The sequence below is a fragment of the Myotis nattereri genome (genome assembly GCF_964212035.1).
Source record: "Myotis nattereri genome assembly, chromosome: 8".
Lineage (NCBI taxonomy): Eukaryota > Metazoa > Chordata > Mammalia > Chiroptera > Vespertilionidae > Myotis > Myotis nattereri.
In genome coordinates, this window is record NC_138083.1 from 56,310,898 (window position 1) to 56,332,048 (window position 21,151).

A 21,151-nucleotide genomic window follows, 5' to 3' on the forward strand; every position below is an offset into this window, starting at 1 on the left:
ATGCCTTCAAGGCCCATCCATGTTGTCTCAAATGGCAAGATTCCCTTCTTTTTTTTTAATGGCCTGATAATACTCCATTGTATGTATATATACCACAGTTCTTTCACCATCTGTTCATCCATTGATGGACACTTAGGTTGCTTCTATGTCTTGCTATTGTAAATAATGCTGGTTGCTTGTTGATTTTTGAATATTGAATAAGTATTGAATCTTTGGAATAGATCTTGGGAAACTTTAAGAACTTTTACATCTTTATTGGTTATGGTGTATGATTGCTTTTATATATTGCTGAATTCTATTTGCTAATATTTTAAGAATTTTAAAAAATATTTTAAAATTGATTTTTAGAGATAGAGGAAGGGAAAGGGAGAGAGAGAAACATTGATGTAAGAGGGAAACATCGGTTGGCTGCCTCCTCCACACCCCCAACTGAGGAATCAAGCCTACAACTCCAGGCATATACCCTAACTGGGAATTGAACCAGCAACCTTTTGATGCACAAAATGATGCCCAACCAACTGAGCCATACTGGCCAGGGCTATTTAAGAATGTTTGCATCTATATTGGTCTGTACTTTTCTTTTTTGTATGACTTTGTTTGGTGTTGCTATCCAGGTACTGTTGGCTATACGAAATGACTTTGGAAGTATTTTTTTCCTTTTCTCCTTTTTGGAAGAGATTGTGAAGAATTGATGTTAATTTTTTAAACACTTGGTAGAATTCTCCAGTGAAACTATAAATGGACCTGGAGATTTATTTTTCAGTGGGCTTTACATTATTAATTAATAATATTATTCAAATTATCTTGTTTGTATTGGGTTAGTTGGGTAATTTGTGCTTTTTAAAGAATTGTTTGTCTCATTGTAGTTGTCAAATTTATATGTATAGTTGTTCATAATATTTCCTTATTACCCTTAATTTAGCTGCAGGATCTGTATGATAGCACCTATTTCATTTTTAATATCAGTATTTTGTGTTTTCTCTTTTTCTTTGTCAGTCTTGCTAGGGGGTTGTCAATATGATTGAGCTTGTCAAAGAACCAGGTTTTTGTTTCATTGAACTTCCACTGTTGTTTTCTGTGTTTAATTTTATTGATTTTTGTTTTTCTTTATTGCTTCTTTTCTTATGTTTGCTCTTATAGTTTTTTGAGAAATGAACTTAGATTATTGATTAAAAAATCATTACTCTTTTCTAATATGAGTATTTAGTATTATACATTTCCCTTTTAGCACTGCTTTAACGGTGTACCACAAATTTTAATATGTTACATTTTCATTCTTACTCATTTCAATGTGTGTTTTTATTTCTCTTGAACTTTCTCTTTGACCATGGATTATTTAGAAATATTTTATTTAGTTTCAAAGTGTTTGAACATTACTCTCTTTCTGTTATTTCTATTAGTTTGATTACCTTTGGTCAGACCACACACTCTGATTTTAATTCTTATAAATTTGTTGAGGATTGAAATATGACATAGGATATGGTCTGTCTTGGTAATTATTCCATGAGCACTTAATAAAAAATGTAATTTGCTATCGTGGGTAAAATGTTCCATAAATGTCAATTTGATCCTCTTGGTTACTGGTGTTGTTAAATTCTCTTTGCTGATGTTCTGTCCAGTTCTATCAGTTGTTAAGGGAGGTGTGTCAAGGTTGCCAACGAAAATTGTGGATTTGTGTATTTCTCTCTTCATTTCTATTTTTGCTTCACGTATTTTGCAGCTTTGTTGTATAGAACAAACACATTTTAAGATTGTTTTGCTTTCTCAGTGATTTGACTCTTATCATTATGCAATTTCCTACCCTGTCCCTTGTCATTTCTTTGCTCTGAAGTTTTATGGTATACTCAATCCAGCTTTCTTTTGGTATCTATTTGTAAGGTATATAATTTCTCATCTTTTTACTTTTAGCCTAACCACCTTGTTACATTTGAAGTGAATTTCTTGACTATAGATTGGCTTGCTCATCTCCATCTTATTCTTTCTAAAGTCTCTTTTTAAGGGTCAGCTCAAATTTCATCTTTACAAAGCAAGCCACAGTTGATTAATTTGTCCTTTCTCTGTTCATGTAGTACCTACTTATAACACTTAGGACCCTGTACTATTTGCTTTTTCTACCTAATAATCAAAGAACTCCCAAAGACAGGAAGTGTCCTATATAATAAAAGGCCAGAGACCATAACGGCGTCATGACCATAATGACTGTTAGACCAGAACTACAACGGCCCCTTCCTGGGCTGGCCCCGCCCCCAAGCAAGTGGTTAGGGGCGATCAGGCCAGGTATGCAGAGTGGTTAGGAGCGATCAGGTAGGCAGGCCAGTGGTTAGGGGTGATCAGGTAGGCAGATGGCCCCTTGCTGAGCTGGCCCCGCCCCCAGGCAAGCAGTTAGGGGCAATCAGGCAGGCAGGCAGAGTGGTTAGGGGCAGTAGGGCAGACAGACCAGCAGTTAGGGGTGATCAGGTAGGCAGGCAAGTGGTTAGGGGCGATGAGGTAGGCAGGCCAGTGGTTAGGGGTGATCAAGTAGGCAGATGGCCCCTTGCAGGGCTGGCCCTGCCCCCAAGCAAGCGGTTAGAGGCAATCAGGCAGGCAGGCAAAGTGGTTAGGGGCAATCAGGTAGGCAGACTAGTGGTTAGGGACGATCAGGTAGGCAGACCAGTGGTAGGGGTGATCAGGTAGGCAGACAGCCCCTTGTAGGGTTGGCCCTCCCCCCTAGCAAATAGTTAGGGGTGGTCAGGTAAGCAGGCAAGTGGTTAGGGGTAATCTGACAGGCAGACAGAGGTGGTTAGGGGCTATCAGGCAGGCAGGCAGAGTGGTTAGGGGCGATCAGGCAGGCAGGCAGAGAGGTTAGGGGCAATCAGGCAGGTAGGCAGGTGAGCAGTGAGGAGCCAGCCGTCCCAGATTACAAGAGGGATGTCCCACACGCTGATGGCGGCGGGCCCGCTTGCACCCACTGATGGCGCGGAGCGACTGGGGCCAGCGCCAGCAGTGGGTGCGAGCAATGGCTGCTGCCCAGTCACCCTTCAGGAGCAGAGGGAGGTGGAGAAGCCTTCTGGGGCGATTGGGGCCGGCAGCTGCCACTTGTACCCGCTGACGGTGCCTAGCGATTGGGACCAGTGCTGGGCACTGGCAACAGGTGTGAGCGGGGCCGGCACTGGCAGCAGGTGTGAGCGCCGGTGGGACCGCGGTGCGCAGGAGCAAAGAATTTTCAGTAACCACCAGAGGCTCGCCCTGATACAGCAGCTGGTGCCCCGCCTTGGTCTGGCGCACCTACTCATCTGCTCCACCATCCTACCACAGCCAGTGCTTGCCACGATCTATGTTCTGCTTCCTGTTTCCGATGCCCACCATGTTGCGTGCGCACCTGCTGGTGGTCAGCGCACATCATAGCAACCGGGTGTTATGTTGTTTGGTTGTTCCACCATTCAGTCTATTTGCATATTAGGGTTTTATATAAATAGATTACTATCTGTTTTCCTACTGAGGAGGAGGCAGAGTTATAAATACAACATAAAATTAAATATATTAATTCCTATAATAGGAAACATATAGGAGGTCATTATTAATATTTTCTCAGGGTGTTGGGGAAGGCAGCACAAAGTGACATTGAGGTCTGAATATAAGTAATGTTCACATTCCAGCTGGAGAAAAGAGCAGGTGCAAAAGCTGTGGAGTAGGGTGAGCATGGCCTTTTTGACATTATATACATGCCGATGTTCTTTAGGACAATTACAGTGCAAAAAAATTAAGTATTCTAAATATTTAGTAAAATGTACAATGGCACTTCCGAATCAGTCCCTAGCTAAGTGTAGACTTACGTAACTTAGTTGGGGACTGATTCAAAAGTGCCAATTTAGAGATTGATACATGTAGAGAAAATGAGTCATAGGAAGCATTGTCATATATATAGTAATGTCACACCGGTTAAATAAATTTTAATTGTTTTTAACATCAGAAGTTGTTCAAATTCCCTGAGGAAATTCTGTTTTCATTTTCATGTTAGTGCTTAATCTTGAGAAATTTCTTATCTCTTTACCCAGCAAAGAGATTTATATGTGCCAAAAATATTTTCTTTAAATGGTACATGTTCTGTCATCAAGTTTAACAGAAGTCTTTTAGTACCAAAGGTCAGCCTATTTTAAAAGTAGTTTGGTTTTTCGGAAGCCTTGGTTTTAGCTGCCATAGTTCTAATGGATTTTTTTTGGTAGTTTCTCATAAAACATGTTCATGTTTAGGATAGTAAACATTTAGATTTTGAAATTTTACTTAAAAATGTTTTTTTTATACATAGTATACCTTTCCTAGTGCCATTATATTCTCACTAGAGGTCCGGTACATGAAATTCGTGCACTCGGGGGTGGTGTCCCTCAGCCTGGTCTGTGCCCTATCACAGTGTGGGAGCCCCGCAATCGATCGCCTCAAAGAGGTAGGCCCCGCTCACCCATCCAGGGCTCCTCGATGGATTGCCACAAAGAGGTAGGCCGGAGCTGGGGGTCCCACTTCTGCGATGTGCAGAGCCAGGAGGCGGGACCCCCAAGCAGGCCTCACCTCGCAGAGGCGGGGCTCCTAGGCAGGCTCTGTGCAGCGCATGCAGCCTCAAGCCCAGCCCCACCCACCTGCAAGTGCCCGCTGTGCATGAAGCCATCTTGTGACTGTGTGAGGGCATCATGGCGTGACGACCACTTAGGCTTTTATTAGTAAGGATACCTTATAAGAAATGTATTATTACTAGTAGATGTTATCCTAAATGATATTTTACACAGGACTCTCATTTTTATAATTCAAAACTATCCAGAGAACTAGAATTTGCAGCAGTGTTCAGTTGAATAATTGCTCCTGCTTTTCCTTTTGCTTAAGCTCTGTTGTGAGGTAACACAACTGGAGCCTTCCCCTCTCCTAATGCCAGTACTTCCTAAGAAATGTGAAATGTAAATGTTCATTCTTTAGAGGTCCTTGTAAAATGTTATACTTATAATTAAATATACCTACTTTTGTGTGTTTATGTAGAAGTACTTCTCCAGTGTGATTAGCTTCTTTCAAAATACATTGCTCTGACTGATCTACTGTCATTGGTAAACCATGAGTATTAAATAATTTAATTATTGTAAATCTTTGACATTGATTGGCTCCTGTCTTATATGTCCTCTCCCCTACAAATCTTAAATTGATGGTTAAGCTAGATGATGGACATTTTGTAAAAGTAGAAGGTAACTTTCTTTCATGTCTTAATCATAAAATTAAGTGAAGAAGTAAGTCGTAGGACAACATGCTTTGGCTGTCATTCCTTGTGAATTGTTTTTGCTCTTGGAGGAATGTTAATTTCTGTTAAGGTATAATATGGACTTTAGGAAGTGGGGAAGTCTCATTTTTCATTATTTTACAGAACTTGGGAGTATTGAATAAAAGTCCGAATTCCTTGCTCTAGTTTATGGCTGCATACAGACATTCCTTGTGTTTGTGTAGCTTCTTCACTGCATTAAAGTGGAAGCCTGTGTCCTTGTCCCCCACCTCAGTGTTTTGACTCCCCTTAGCCAATGTTGTTATATGTTTTAGATTATGCTAGAAGAATACCTTCTTGCCCATTCTATTTCTCTGATAAAAGGCATATTATTTTTGCTTATGGATGATACTGAAAAGCCATATACCATCTCATACAATTATAAGTCCAAACACCTAGTGTCCTTACACAGTTAGTGGAGGCAGCTAGTTTCCACTAACAAATGCATGATCAAATTCTGTGGTCTAGCAAAAGTCAGATGCCCCATGTTTTAAAAAAAAATCATAGATGGAATTACTACAGTGGGGAAGGGTTTAACATATTGACCTAAGATTTATTCTTAAGTTGTTCTTGTTTTTTGTTTGTTTTTTTAATGCTCACTGGAAGATTGAGGATATTTTTCCATTGATTTTTAGAGAGTGGAAGGGTGAGGGGAGGGAAAGAGACAGAGAAGAGAGAAGAGGAGAGGGAGAGAAACATCGTATGAGAGAGACACATTGATTTGGTTGCCTCACACAAGCACCCCAATGGGGGCATGGGGGGGGCATGGATTGAACCTGCAACCCCTGTACATGCCCTTGACTAGGAATCGAACCTGAGACCTTCTGGTATACAGGCTGATGCTCTAACCATGGATCCATGCTGGCCCGGGCTACTCTTAAGTTTTTTTTGTTTGTTTGTTTGTTTGTTTTTAAATATATTTTATTGATTTTTTACAGAGAAGAAGGGAGAGAGATAGAGAGTTAGAAACATCGATGAAAGAGAAACATCGATCAGCTGCCTCCTGCACATCTCCCACTGGGGATGTGCCCGCAACCCAGGTACATGCCCTTGACCGGAATCGAACCTGGGACCTTTCAGTCCGCAGGCTGACGCTCTATCCACTGAGCCAAACCGGTTTCGGCTACTCTTAAGTTTTTATGACCACATCACTAACTACAGTGTCTGTTTTCTCTGTATGTCATTTCTATCATTAGTGAGACTTACAGAACTTCAGATGTCAGTTAAAGAAATAAAAAGAGGGAAGTGGGACTAAGGGACCAAACACTTCACATTCTTCACTTATTTAATTCTCATAAAGCTAGTATGAGTTGTAGGTAGTTATCTTCATTTTACGAAGGAGAACTCTGAGGCTCAGAAAGATTATTTGACTTGTCTTTCCAACAGTAGCATACAAATACTCATGTGTCTTTTTCTTTAAAAAGCTTTTACTTTATTTTTTTAATGTTTCAAATATTTGAGCCCATGGAATTAATTTTATTATTAAACACTAGAGGCCCGTTGCATGAAGATTCGTGCAATAGGCCTTCTTTCCCCGGGCTGTCAGCACCAGTTTTCCTCTGGCACCCGGGACCCAGACCTTCACTCTGGCCACCGCCTTCCATCTTCGCTCTGGACACAGTCTTCGCTGCGGCTGAAGCCTTCAGTCTTTGCTCCTCGCTCCAGCAGGGGTCTTCAGTCTCAGGCAAGAGCTGCTCCTGTAGCTCCTTCCACCCCCCACGCTCCCCCTCATAGCTTGATCGCTGCTTTGCCTGCAGACCTTGCCGACGGGCTCCTGGGTTCCAGGGGGTCGCCTTGCTTGCGGCCTGGCTTTCCGATCACGATCAGGATCATGGGCCGCAGACAAGGTGGCTCCTGGGTCCCAGGGGGCCGCCTTGCCTGTGGCCCGGCTTTCCGATCACAATCACAATCACGGGCCGCAGGCAAGGCGGCTCCTGGGCCCCGGGGTGCCGCCTTGCCTGCGGCCTGGCTTTCTGGCGGCTCCTGGGGTCGCACTCCCGATGTCCCGCCCTGCCTGCAGTATGCAAATTAGCCACAATCTTGGTTGGTGGTTAATTTGCATATCGCACTGATTAGCCGATGGGAGGCGTAGCGAAGGTACTGTCAATTACCATGTTTGTCTATTATTAGATAGGGTGGCTCAAAAAATCATTCTCCATAGTTCTGTCCTGTTATCCGAACATTTACCAGAGTGATACTTTTTGTCAACCCCATCTTGCCCCGGTCTCACCATTGAATGGGCAGTTCTCTTGCCCTTTCACTGCAACAAGTCCTATTGCCTTGGTTAATGCTATTTCAGTGCAGTGGCATTTATTGAGCTCTTACTGTGTATTTACGTTTGGATGGTTTTAGTCACAAGAAATAGAAAATGTGATGTAAATTGAGTTAGGCCATAAGGAAAATGTATTAAGAAAATGTACTGGATATAGTGGCTATAGAATAGGTTAATTCATTGGTTCAACAAACATCAGGGACTCAAGTTCCTTACATCCTTTAGCTCTGTTGTCCTCATTGTGTTTGGCTTTGTTTTCTGCCAACATCTCTTGAGAATGCAAATGGCTGCTGTTCTTTAAGGTGTCACATACAGACATGACAATTTCTCATTAAAGGAACGACTATATCTTACATGTATCTTTTCAAAAGAGAAGAATATTTTTTCCAGAAACCTTTCTGTAGGTTTTTCCTGACATCTCATGTACCAGATTATTACTATGTTCCTCTCTTTAAGCTGAACACTGGCAAGAGTAATGAGCCTCCATGTTTGCCTTGGGTTAGACTAATCAGAACCAGCCTCCTGGAGCTGGCAAAGATTTCTTCTTCCTTGGAAGCTCATAGTCTCTTGAAAGAAGGTGAGTAGCTGAAACAAAATTAGGGTTAAATTAGGAAGGTAGAAATGATTATTGGAGTAGGATATCAACAGTATCTACTATGCTACCCGTCTGCTAAGCACCTTGAGCAAGCTACAATATAGCTTGCTCAAGGTGCTTGAGATGTAGCTGTGAAGATTGAAATAAAAAATAACTCTAGTAAGGAATTGTTGCTTTTTTAATATATTTTTATTAATGTCAGAGAGGAAGGGAGAGGGAGAGAGAGAGATAGAAACATCAATGATGAGAGAGAACCTTTGATCGGCCCCTCCTGCATGCCCCCCACTTGGAATCGAGCCTGCAACCTGGGCATGTGACCTGACCAGGAATCGAACCGGCGACCTCTTGGTTCCTGGGTCGACACTCAACCGTTGAGCTACACCCGGCTGGGCATAATAATAAGGAGTTTTAATAGGTAGTTTAGGGAAGGTTATGCAGAAGAGGAAGTAATAGTGTAGTAGAGAAAATTTAGGATTTTGAGCCTGTGGTATAGTAGAAAAAACATAGGATTTTGAGTTCTAGCCATTGTCCTTTCTGTTTTGTTTATTTTTTTTCTCTAACATATTTTTATTGATTTCAGAGAGGAAAGTAGAGGAGAGAGAAATAAAAACATCAATGATAAGAGAGAATTATTGATTCGCTGCCTCCTGCATGCCCCACACAGCGATTGAGCCCGCAGCCTGGGTATATGCCCTAACCAGGAATCGAACCGTGACCTTCTGGTCCATAGGTTGATGCTTGATGCTCAACCACTGAGCTACACTGGCCAGGCTGTACTTACTGTTATAATTAGAAGAATGACTGGTGATTTTATATTAATTTTTGAACAGTGCATATTGGGTTTAAATATATATGTTTATTCCTAATTTCATTTTTAAGAGAATGAGATTTTTAAAATTATGTTTTTATCATGACCATGTTATTTATATCTCTAACTACTAGACTAAGATTTAGTATTTTGATCTTTCACAGCTTACCAGTGAGCTGTGTGGCATTGGGCAAGTCAGTTAATATTTCTGGTTGTTATTTGCCTTAGGTATAAAATGAGGGCATTAAGGTAAATTTTGAGGTTCTTTTCTATCTAACATTTAGTAATTTTTCTAAAGTCTTATTTGGAGTAAGAATGGAGGCAATTGTTTTAAATATATTTACCAAAGAGAGCTAAAATTTAATATATCCCTCACTGTTTAAAGTTTTATTTGATATTAGAAAATAATCTGAGCTAATATAAATTTAGATGTTCTGAACCTTTTAAAACTGGTTGTGTCTTTGGAAGTGTTTGTTAGGGGTTCTTAAAATAATAGTTATCATAAAGTATAATGATATATTGAGGTTATCATACTATACCTACTTGCATTTCCCAGACAATGTTAAGATGTCAAAATTTGGCCTGAAATTGTTCTTGTGTAGCTAATAGTATAGTAGTCCCCCTTATCCACAGGGAATGTATTCTAGACCCCCAGTGGATGCCTGAAACTGCAGATAGTACTGAACCCTATATGTACTTTTTTTTTCTATACATACATAACACTTAATGGCTTCTCTTTGGCATATCTGAATTGTCAGCATCACTGCTCTTACACTTTGAAGCCATTATTAAGTAAAATAAGAGACAAGCATTGGGATACCACAACAGTGATCTGATAACCAAGATGGTTCCTAAGTGATTAAAGGGTGTGGTGGCATATACATGTAGATACTCTGGACAAAGGGATGGTTCAGGTCCCTGGCGGGATGGAGTGGATGGTGTGGATGGTGTGAGATTTCATTGTGCTACTCATAGTGACACAAAATTTAAAACTTGAATTGTTTATTTTTGGAATTTTTCATTTAATATTTTTTGGACCAAGGTTGACCATGGGTAACTGAAACCATGGAAAGGGGGGTGGGGGGAATACTGTACTTGCACTCTCCTGTAGTCCATATTATTTTTTGGAGTGACACGATACATTGAAACTTAGTGTCTAGTGGTCTAAGAAAAATATTATTTCTTGGATATTGTAATGCCTTTGCTATTGAACGTAAAAATTGTAGCTTTATTGTACCTTTTATGCCTACTCGTCCAGGTTATTTTTTAAGGCACTCTAGAAGAAAATGAGATGATAACTGTGGTGTCTGCCATAACTTAAAATCTAGTCAAAATGTAAAAAAATATATTCATCTTTAATTTACCTTTTCCAAGAAAACAGTTAATTCAAATATTTAGTGGTTTGGTTTTTTTGTATTTAGAACAGACCAAACATCAGCTGGTCTTTCTAAACAAATCCTATATAATAAAAGGCTAATATGCAAATCGACCAAATGGCAAAACGACTGGTCACTATGATGCGCACTGACCCCCAGGGGGCAGACACTCAATGCAGGAGGAGCACCACTCAGCCAGAAGCCAGGCTCATGGCTGGCGAATGCAGCAGCGGTGGCGGGAGCCTCTCCTGCCTCTGAGGCAGCGCTAAGGTTGTTCAACTGCTGGCCATCAGTTGGACATCCCCTAGCAGTGGTTCTCAACCTTCCTAATGCCTCAAAGCTTTATTACAGTTCCTCATGTTGTGGTGACCCCCAACCATAAAATTATTTTCGTTGCTACTTCATAACTGTAATTTTGCTACTGTTATAAATCGTAATGTAAATATCTGATATGCAGGATGTATTTTCAGGGGTCGCGACCCACAGGTTGAGAACCACTGCAAGGGCTCCCAGACTGCGAGAGGGCGCAGGATGGGCTGAGGCCCCTCCACTGCCTGAGTGCACGATTTTCATGCACCAGGCTTCTAGTTCTCATATAAAGATTCTCATCTCTTTCTGTAAAAAGAATGAACAAATATTCAAATGGCTTATTAAGACTCTAATAAATGTATCTCAGGGATAGATAAACTTGTTTTAGTGGTGGAGTTTTTTCTTTAGATATGCACAAATCTCTGAATTTTGAAAAGACAATAAGGGCGGGTTGATCTCTTCAAGCAGTCAACAACATTGGTATTATTAGCCTTCTTCTCCATTGTCAGTTTCCAGTTCATGCATAGATGTATTTTAAAGCTTTGACTCTGTTTTTTGATTTTGTAGGGGAATATTTTAAGTATTCTATAATAACTGGGTGATTCACACCTGTGGCTTAGCACAAAGTATAAAATCTATATTCTCTGTTTTTTTTCTCCTTTTATGAACACGACTGTACAGTGTTTGCAGAAGGTGCATCTTCTTTTGCTGCTCCTTTCTTTATTTTTGGGCTCTACTGGGGCAAACTAGATTTCTCCAGCTAAATAAAATGAAGATTACTTGGTTATCGGAATGTTCCTATCGCATTCCCACGTAACTGATTGTTACACCTTCACATTGCCCTGCACTTGCTTAGAAGTAAAAGTAAACGCCCATGTTTGTCCTTTACTAATGGCTGCCCTAGAAAGTGCTTCAAGGAAAGAAAAAGAACCCTTATTAACACATTGTATGCGGGAAACGTATTTATACATTTTACGTATTTATACGTTCTACCAGTGTAGTAGAGCGCGGGACACGTATTAATACGTTTTTTATAGACTAGCTGTAGAATGCTGGTAACGTATAAATACGTAAACTAAAGTTATCGTAATTTTACTGAACGTTGCCATTTGCGCAAAAATGGCCCGCGCCACCTGTTAGCACGCGATAAAAACTACCCGCAAACAATGTGTTAAAACCCAATATCTATATATATAAAACCCTAATATGCAAATAGACCGAACGGCAGAACAGCCGAACAACTGGTCACTATGATGTGCGTTGACCACCAGGGGGCACACACAGAACATAGTGGGCGTCGGCAACAGGTGGCAGAGCATGGAACATGGCAGGCATTGGCCGCAATGGGATGGTGTAGCAGGTGAGGGAGGGCACCAGACTAAGGTGGGGCACCAGTCGCTGTCATTGGGGCAAGCCTCTGATGGTTACTGAAAATTCTTTGCTCCCGCATGCTGCAGTCCTGCAGGGCGCTCGCACCTGCTGCCGGTGCTGGCCCCCCTCACACCCGCTGCTAGTGCCGGAGCCACCACTTGCACCCACTGCCGGCACCCAGCGCCAGCCCCGATCACTCGGCGCCATCAGTGGATGTGAGCACCAGCTGCCAGCCCTGATTGCCCCTCAGGGCTTCTCCCCCTCCCCCTGCTCCTGAGGGGCGATCAGGGCCGGCAGCCGCCACTTGCACCCACTCCTGGTGCCAGCCCTGCTCGCACCCACTGCCAGCGACGGCCCTGCCTTCACCTGCAGCTGGCACTGGCGCCGCCACTTGCACCCGCTGCAGGGCCCGGCACTGGTCCCGATCACTCGGCGCTGTCAGCGGGTGTGAGCAGCGGCTGCTGGCCCCGATCGCCCCAGAGGGCTTCTCCACCTCCTTCTGCTCCTGAGGGGTGACTGGGGCAGCAGCCACTACTCGCACCCGCTGCTGGTGCTGGCCCCGCTTGCTCCGCGTTGTCAGTGGGTGTGAGTGGGGCCAGTGCCCTCAGTGCATGGGAGCAGCAGCGGCAGGACGAGTAGGGTTGCAGGCATACAGGGGACTGGGGGCCGCGGTGGGAGGGGCCGGGGAGGGACGCGGAGGATGGGTCAAGACCTGCCCCTGTGTCCAGGGCAGCCTCATGGCCCACAGTTCCTTTCAAGGTGCACGAATTTGTGCACTGGGCCCCTAGTATTTTTATAATTAAAAGTATACCTAACTGCTGAATTTATTTTACACTAAACTTCAGGAACTACTATTTAGCTACTTATAAAATATGTGTAGGCACAAAGATAGGCCATTTGTGTTTGATGACTATCTGAAATAAAGATAAATGCAGTAGTAATGGAGAGAGAAAAGTAAAATGTTATGCCCTCATGAGGGGAAAATGGCATGAGTTGAAGTCAGTTGTAGCCAGTTAGTGGTATGTTGCTGCTCCTCTGTCTGGGAGAGTTAGAATGTGAAAAATCTATATATGAAATAAAAGCAAATGTTCTTTTATCCCAGTACTCATGTAACCTTATATAAAGTGTCAAGTGAATGCAAAATGTATGAGAGAGAGAGAGAGAGCTAATTAAAAATTAAGAGGTATATTTTATTCTTTACTCATAAAAAAGGAAAGTTCATAGAGTGATCCAGAAAACTAACTGTTTGTTTGTTTATTTGTTTAGGATGGATTGGATGCTTTGGTATATGATTTGGATTTTCCTGCCTTAAGAAAAAACAAAAATATTGACAACTTTTTAAGCAGATGTAAGTAATTTTTGTGGAGGTTAATTACAGATTATATATAATGAAATCTTAACTTAGATAATTCAAGCCCTTTCCCCCCTTCTATGTACTCTTTGGTTATTTCATCAATAGTTTGTACATAAAATGAATGAAATGGGAAAGAAACTTTATTAGTCAGTTTGAGTGCTTATTAGGAGAATCTATAAAATATTTTGCAGATTAGGGAATGAAAAGTAAAGGGCTAAAATAAATATATTAAAATAAGCATATATATATAATATATTCATGCACATTAAATTTCAGTAAGGTTATATTCTCTATTTTTCTGTTATAAATGAATTAGCTATTATATTTTAATACTTGCAAGTAAAAATAGATTACATATGAAAATCCCACCTGAGATATAGGAATTTTCTTTGTGAAAGTGGGCTTTTATTTAATTTTTACAGATACTCTTTTCTAAAAACATTATTTTGGACTTAATATTAGACATGATCATTTAAAATTTTGATTGAAGAACTTACTGAAATTGTTTCAAGAACTTGATAATAAGATTTTAGATCATAAAATCTTCCCTATTCCATTTCTTTATTTCAGTTTCCTAAACCATATATATTGATATATTTAGGTTGGGTTGGTTTTTGTGTTGTCTTTCAATTTTGGTTACATATGTTTGGTTATAAAAGCTTTATTTTTCTAAGAATTCAAACGTTTTTACTTTGTTGTAATTTCTTTTATCATTTGTACATTTGGAAATCTTGCCACAGAATTTTACTTACCAATTTTATGTTTAGTTTTCTGTTTTTTTAAATAAAAATATTTATTTAGCCTTAATTTTATTTTGAAATATGGTTCCAGAGTCTGAATGGGGACTTTTTAAGTATAAAGGTTTTTTAAAATTTCTCACATCTTAACTGAAATTGCAGGAAATTTTTATCATTGTTTACATTTGGTTACCTCCCTACTTAACGATGTAGCAAAATAACCAAAAAGGTGGAGAAACATGACCATTTCCTATTTGATGGGAGGCAAAGGATGAATGCTCATTAATACAAAGGGGAGTGTGTAACTTTGTAGAGTTAGGGTAGCAAGAATTGGAATACATGTTTTCTTAATTTGTTACTCCTTTTGCTATGCAGCATTCATTCATAATATTAAGTATGCCTTTATGTTACATTTTATAAGTAGAAACATCAGTAATCACAAAAGAAATAAGTAAAATACTGGTAAAATGAAAATATAAACTGTTTTAATTGAGAAACCTGTGTATTGTGTATTTTAGCCTGGCTTTTATTTTTATTTTTTGTTCTTGAAACTTTTCTTAAATTTTATTTTTCAATTACAGTTTACATTCAATGTTATTTTGTATTAGTTTCAGGTATACAACATAGTGGTTAGATATCATATACTTTTCAAAGTATTCCCCTGATACTTCCAGTACCCACCTGGCATCATATATAGTTATTACAGTATTATTGACTGTATTCTGTATGCTGTTCTTTATTTCGTATGACTATTTTGTAATTACATATTTGTACTTCTTAATCTTCTTAGCTTTTGTTTACCCAGTCCCCTATACCCTTTTCCCTCTGTCAACCATCAGTCTTGTTCTCTGTGTCTGAATCTGTTTCAGTTTTGTTTGTTAATTTATTTTGTTCTTGAGATTCCACATATACATGAAATCATGGTATTTGCGTTTCTCTGACTGACTTATTTCACTTAGCATATCCTCCCATCCATGTAGTCACAAATGGAAAGATTTCATTCTTTTTAATGAGCGAATAACATTCCATTGTATATGTGTACCACATCTTCTTTATCCAGTCATGTATTTATGGGCTCTTGGTGTATCTTTGCTATTGTAAATAATGCTTCAGTGAATATAGAGGTACATATATTCTTTTGAATTAGTGTTTTTGGGTTTCTTCAAATGTATACCCAGAAGTGGAATTTGTGCTTTATAAGACAGTTTCATTTTTAATTTTTTGAGGACCCTTCATACTTACTATTTTACATAGTGGCTGCACCAGTCTGCATTCCCACCAACAGTACACGAGGGTTTTCTTTTCTTCACATCCTTACCAACACTTGTTTGTAGATTTATTGATGATAGCCATTCTGACAGGTGTGAGATGATATCTCATTGTGGTTTTAATTTGCATTTCTCCAACAATTCGTGATGTTGAGCATCTTTTCATATGTCTATTGATCATCTATCTGTCTGTCCTCTTTGGAGAAATATCTACTCAGGTCCTCTGCCCATTTTTTAATTGGATTGTGTTTTTAGTGTTGTCTGAGTTCTTTATAAATTTTGGATATTAATCCCCAATGAGATGTATTATTAGCAGATATCTTTCTCCATTCAGTAGGTTGCCATTTTGTTTTGTTGATGGTTTCCTTTGCTGTGCAAAAACTTTTTAGTTTGACATAGGCCTGTTTGTTTATTTTTTCTTTTGTTTCCCTTGCCCAAAGAGATCTATCAGAAAAAATACTGCTCCGAGAAATGTGCAAGGTTTTACTGCCTATGTTTTCTTCTAGGAATGTTACGGTTTTGAGTCTTAAATTTAAATCTTTAATCCATTTTGACTTTATTCATATGTATGGTGTTAGAAAGTTGTCTCGTTTCATTTTTTTTGCATGTATCTGTTCAGTTTTCTCAACATCATTTATTGAATAGACTCTCTTGATCCCCATTGTATGTGTTTGCCTCCTTTGTCAAATATTAATTGACAGATATCTGATGTAGTAATCTAACAATACACTTGGAATATGGAATAAAATCTTTCTTTTTAGGATGTACTAAGTCTCACTAAAGTATAGCAACTTGAAATATTTTAAACTTCAGGCCTAACTGTATTAAAACCTGTTAATTTTCATTTTTTTTTGGGTTGGAGAATGTGTAGACACTGAAAGGGAAAAGAGAATCTGTGACCATTTGACTGAATACTTAGTTAATTATAAAGATTAAATTTTAGGTAGAGGTTAGAGACATATCCAGATAAAATAAAAGCTGTCTTGGTAGGAATTACCCACATTTTTGAAGAAACACATTGGGTGGGGAGCATTAGGAGGTGGATGGAAGGAGAATTTGGGAACAGTGATTAATGACTGTATATGTCTGTAAACCATTATGAATGTTTCCTTGAGCCTAATTATAACATCGTAGTAGAAAAGTCTTTATTAAAAAAGTTTAAGCAAATTAGTATGTATTATTAGTATTCAAAAAAGTAAGTATTAAATTAATTTTACCACACTATAAAGAAGATAATGGAGGATGGAAGAGTATTGTATGAAGAAAATCCATGAACCATAGCTGGTTTGGCTCAGTGCATAGAGTGTCAACCTGCGGACTAAAGGATCCCCGGGTTCAGTTCCAGTCAAGAGTACATGCCCAGGTTGCAGGCTCAATCCGCAATGGGGTCGTACAGGAGGCAGCCAGTTAATGATTCTCATCATCAGTGTTTATCTTTCTCTCCCTCTCCCTCTCTGAAGTCAATAAAAAAATATTTTTTTAAAAAAAGGAAACCCATGAACCTAAGAGTAAAAATATGGTAGAAAGCATTTGTTCGGATTTTAAAAAAAGATAAGTTCAGTAATTATATTTTATGGTAGTGTAATATCTATATCTATATCTATCTATATCTATATCTATATCTATCTATCTACCTATCTATCTATCTATCTATCTATCTATCTATCTACCTATCTATCTATCTATCTATCTATCTATCTATATCTTTCCTAATACCGATTACAAAAGCAGCATGATAGCTATGGTAGTTAATAGCTGCTAGCAAAGAAAGAGGACCCAAATAAACAAAATCAGAAATGAAAGAGGTGAAGTAACAACTGATCCCACAGAAATACAAACGATTATGAAAAAATACTATGAACAACTCTATTCCAACAAAATGGACAACCTAGATGAAATGGACAGATTCTTAGAAAAATACAAGCTCCCAAAACTCAAGAAGAATCACTAAACCTGAATAGGCCAATAACTACCAAAGAAATTGAGGCAGTGATCAAAAATCTTCCAACAAACAAAAGCCCTGGTCCGGATGGCTTTATAGGGGAGTTCTACCAAGCATTCAAAGAACTCACACCTATCCTCCTCAGATTATTCCAGAAAATTCAAGAGGAAGGCACACTTCCAAGCTCTTTCTATGAAGCCAGAATTACCCTAATCCCAAAACCAGATAAAGACACCACAAAAAAAGAGTACAAGCCAATATCCTTGATGAACATAGATGCTAAAATCCTCAACAAAATTCTAGCAAATCAGATTCAGCATTACATTAGAAAGATCATACGCCATGATCAAGTGGGATTTATTCCAGGGATGCAAGGATGGTACAATATACGCAAATCAGTTAATGTGATATACATCACATAAACAAACTGAGAGACAAAAATCACATAATCATATCAATCGATGCAGAAAAAGCATTTGACAGAATCCAACACCCTTTCTTGATAAAAACTCTCAGCAAAGCGAGAATAGAGGAATTACACCTCAGCACAATAGAAGCCTTATATGACAAACCTACAGCCAACATCATATTCAGTGGGCAAAAACTAAACTCATTTCCCCTAAGAACAGGAACAAGACAGGGTTACCCACTATCACCACTTCTGTTCAATATAGTGCTGGAAGTGCTAGCCATAGCGATCAGACAAGAAAAAGAAATAAAAGGCATCCAAATTGGAAAAGAAGAAGAAAAACTCTCCTTGTTCACAGGCGACTTGATACTATACATAGAAAACTCCAAAGACTCCATCAAAAATCTACTAGACCTAATAAATGAATTTGGCAATGTAGCAGGATACAAAATTAACACCCAGAAATCTGTGGCCTTTTTATACACCAATAATGAACCCACAGAAAGAGAAATTAAAAAAAAATCCCATTTACCATTGCACCAAAAAAATTAAGATACCCAGGAATAAACTTAACTAAAGATGTAAAAGACCTGTACTCGGAAAACTTCAGGACATTGAAAAAAGAGATAGAGGAAAACATAAGCAAATGGAAGAACATACAATGTTCATGGATTGGTAGAATCAACATCATTAAAATGTCCATAATACCCAAAGCAATCTACATATTCAATGCAATCCCCATTAAAATACCAACGGCATATTTCAAAGATCTAGAACAAACTCTCCAAAAATTCATCTGGAATAATAAAAGACCTTGAATAGCCACAGCAATCCTGAGAAAGAAGAACAAAGTTGGAGGGATCACAATACCAGATATCAAGCTATATTACCAAGCCACGGTTCTCAAAACTGCCTGGTACTGGCACAAGAACAGACATATAGACCAATGGAACAGAACAGAAAATCCAGAAATTAACAGAATCCATTACGCTCAATTAATATTTGACAAAGGACTCAAGAGCATACAATGGAGCCAAAACAGTCTCTTTAATAAATGGTGCTGGGAAATTTGGACAGATACATGCAAAAAAATGAAACTAGGTCACCCAACTTACACCATACACAAAAACAAACTCAAAATGGCTAAAGGACTTAAATGTAAGACGGGAAACCATAAAAATCCTACAAGACTCCATAGGCAGCAAAATAGTAGACATATGTCACAGCAGTATCTTTACAGACACAGCTCCTAGGACAATGGAGACTAAGGAGAAAATAAACAAATGGGACTACATCAAAATAAAAAGCTTCTGCACAGCAAAAGAAACCATCAACAAAACAAGAAAGCCCACTGCATGGGAGAACATATTTGCCAATGATATTTCTGATAAGGGCTTAATCTCCAAAATTTACAGAGAACTCATACAACTTAACAAAAGGAAGATAAATGATCTAATCAAAAAATGGTCAAAGGATGTAAATGGACACTTCGAAAGAGGACATACAGGAGGCCAAAAGACATGAAAACACGTTCAAAGTCACCAATCATCCGAGAGATGCAAATCAGAACAACAATGAGATACCATCTCACACCTGTCAGAATGGCTGTCATCAACAAATCAACGACAAGTGCTGGCGAGGATGTGGAGAAAAGGGAACCCTCGTGCACTGCTGGTGGGAATGCAGACTGGTGCAGCCACTGTGGAAGACAGTATGGAGTTTCCTCAAAAAGTTAAAAATGGAACTGCCATTTGACCCAGTAATCCCACTCCTAGGACTATATCCCAAGAAACCAGAAACACCAATCAGAAAGGATATGTGCACGCCTATGTTCATAGCAGCACAATTTATAATAGCTAAGATTTGGAAACAGCCTAATTGCCCATCAGCAGATGAGTGGATTAAAAAACTGTGGTACATCTACACAATGGAATACTATGCCGCTATAAAAAAGAAGGAACTTTTAACATTTGCAACAGCCTGGATGGAACTGGAGAGCATTATGCTAAGCGAAATAAGCCAATCGGAGAAAGATAAATATCACATGATCTCACTCATATGTGGGATATAATAATCAACATATTTTGATGTACAAGAATAGATGGATCTAAAGACAAATGGTAGGGGGAGTGGGGTAGAGAGCAACCAGAGGACTTGTATGCATGCATATTAACATAACAAATGGACACGGACACTGAGGCGGTGAGGGCTTGCCCGGGGTGGGAATGGCTCTGGTGGGGAGGTGCGGGGGGGGGAGGGGGGGTCAAGTGGAGAAAAAGGAGACTTATGTAAAACTTTAGACAATAAAAGAAAAAGAAAAGAAAAGAAATAGCTGCTACTGTCCACTTATAAAAGCATACAGAACAATTGATGAAATCTTTATTTGCTTTGCCATTAATTTAATTGTTGAGAAAGTGATGAGAGTAATTGCTATTCTGGGTTTGTGATCAAAAGGCTGAATTGATTTAGCATTTGGGAGGTGATAGGGACCTTGAGACAAAGCACTTAGTTTACATTAGACCAGTGACAGTGTTGAAATATTGGGTCAGATAAACCTTCGTTGTGGGGGGGCTGGTCTTTGCAATGTAGTATATTTAGTAGCATCCCTGGCCTCTTCCTTGTAGAAGCCAGTAGCATACTTTCACCCATCTCTATGACCCCCAGTTGTGACAACCAAAACTGTCTCAAGACTTGGCCAGATGTCCCTGGTAGGTCAAAATTACCCTCAGTTGAGAACCATCCCTTTGAAGGGAAGAAATGCTGTGTACAGTCAGGCATGTGTTCCACCCTTAGGAAATTTAGTCCAGTTTATTGAAAAGATAAATCCTATCAATAGTGATTCTAAATCACCTCAAACTGCAGCCCGCGGGCCACATGCAAATACAAATATTGTATTTGTTCCCGTTTTGTTTTTTTACTTCAAAATAAGATATGTGCAGTGTGCATAGGAATTTGTTCATAGTTTTTTTTTTATTTTTTGTTTTTTTTTATTTTTTTTATTTTTTATTATTTTTTTTTCTTTTAATTAAATCTTTATTGTTCAGATTATTACATTTGTTCCTCTTTTTTTCCCCCCCCATAACTCCCCTCCTCCCAGTTCCCGCCCCACCCTCCGCCCTCACTCCCCACCCACTGTCCTCATCCATAGGTGCACGATTTTTGTCCAGTCTCTTCCCGCAACTCCCACACCCCTTTCCCCCCCCAAGAATAGTCAGTCCATTCCCTTTCTATGTCCCTGATTCTATTATAATCAACAGTTCATTCTGTTCATCAGATTATTTATTCACTTGATTCTTAGATTCACTTGTTGATAGATGCATATTTGTTGTTCATAATTTGTATCTTTACCTTTTTCTTCCTCTTCCTCTTCTTAAAGGATACCTTTCAGCATTTCATATAATCCTGGTTTGGTGGTGATGAACTCCTTTAGCTTTTCCT

The 21,151-nt window shown here is 39.2% G+C and overlaps 1 protein-coding gene across 1 annotated transcript in view; it reads left to right on the plus strand.

Moving 5' to 3' along the window:
- Positions 1-21,151, plus strand: part of ROCK1 (Rho associated coiled-coil containing protein kinase 1) — a 137,052-nt gene that overhangs the window by 14,774 nt on the left and 101,127 nt on the right. The window contains exon 2 of the mRNA XM_081097471.1: positions 13,270-13,351. Coding sequence (XP_080953597.1) covers positions 13,270-13,351 — 82 coding nt within the window. The remainder of the gene's footprint in view (positions 1-13,269; positions 13,352-21,151) is intronic.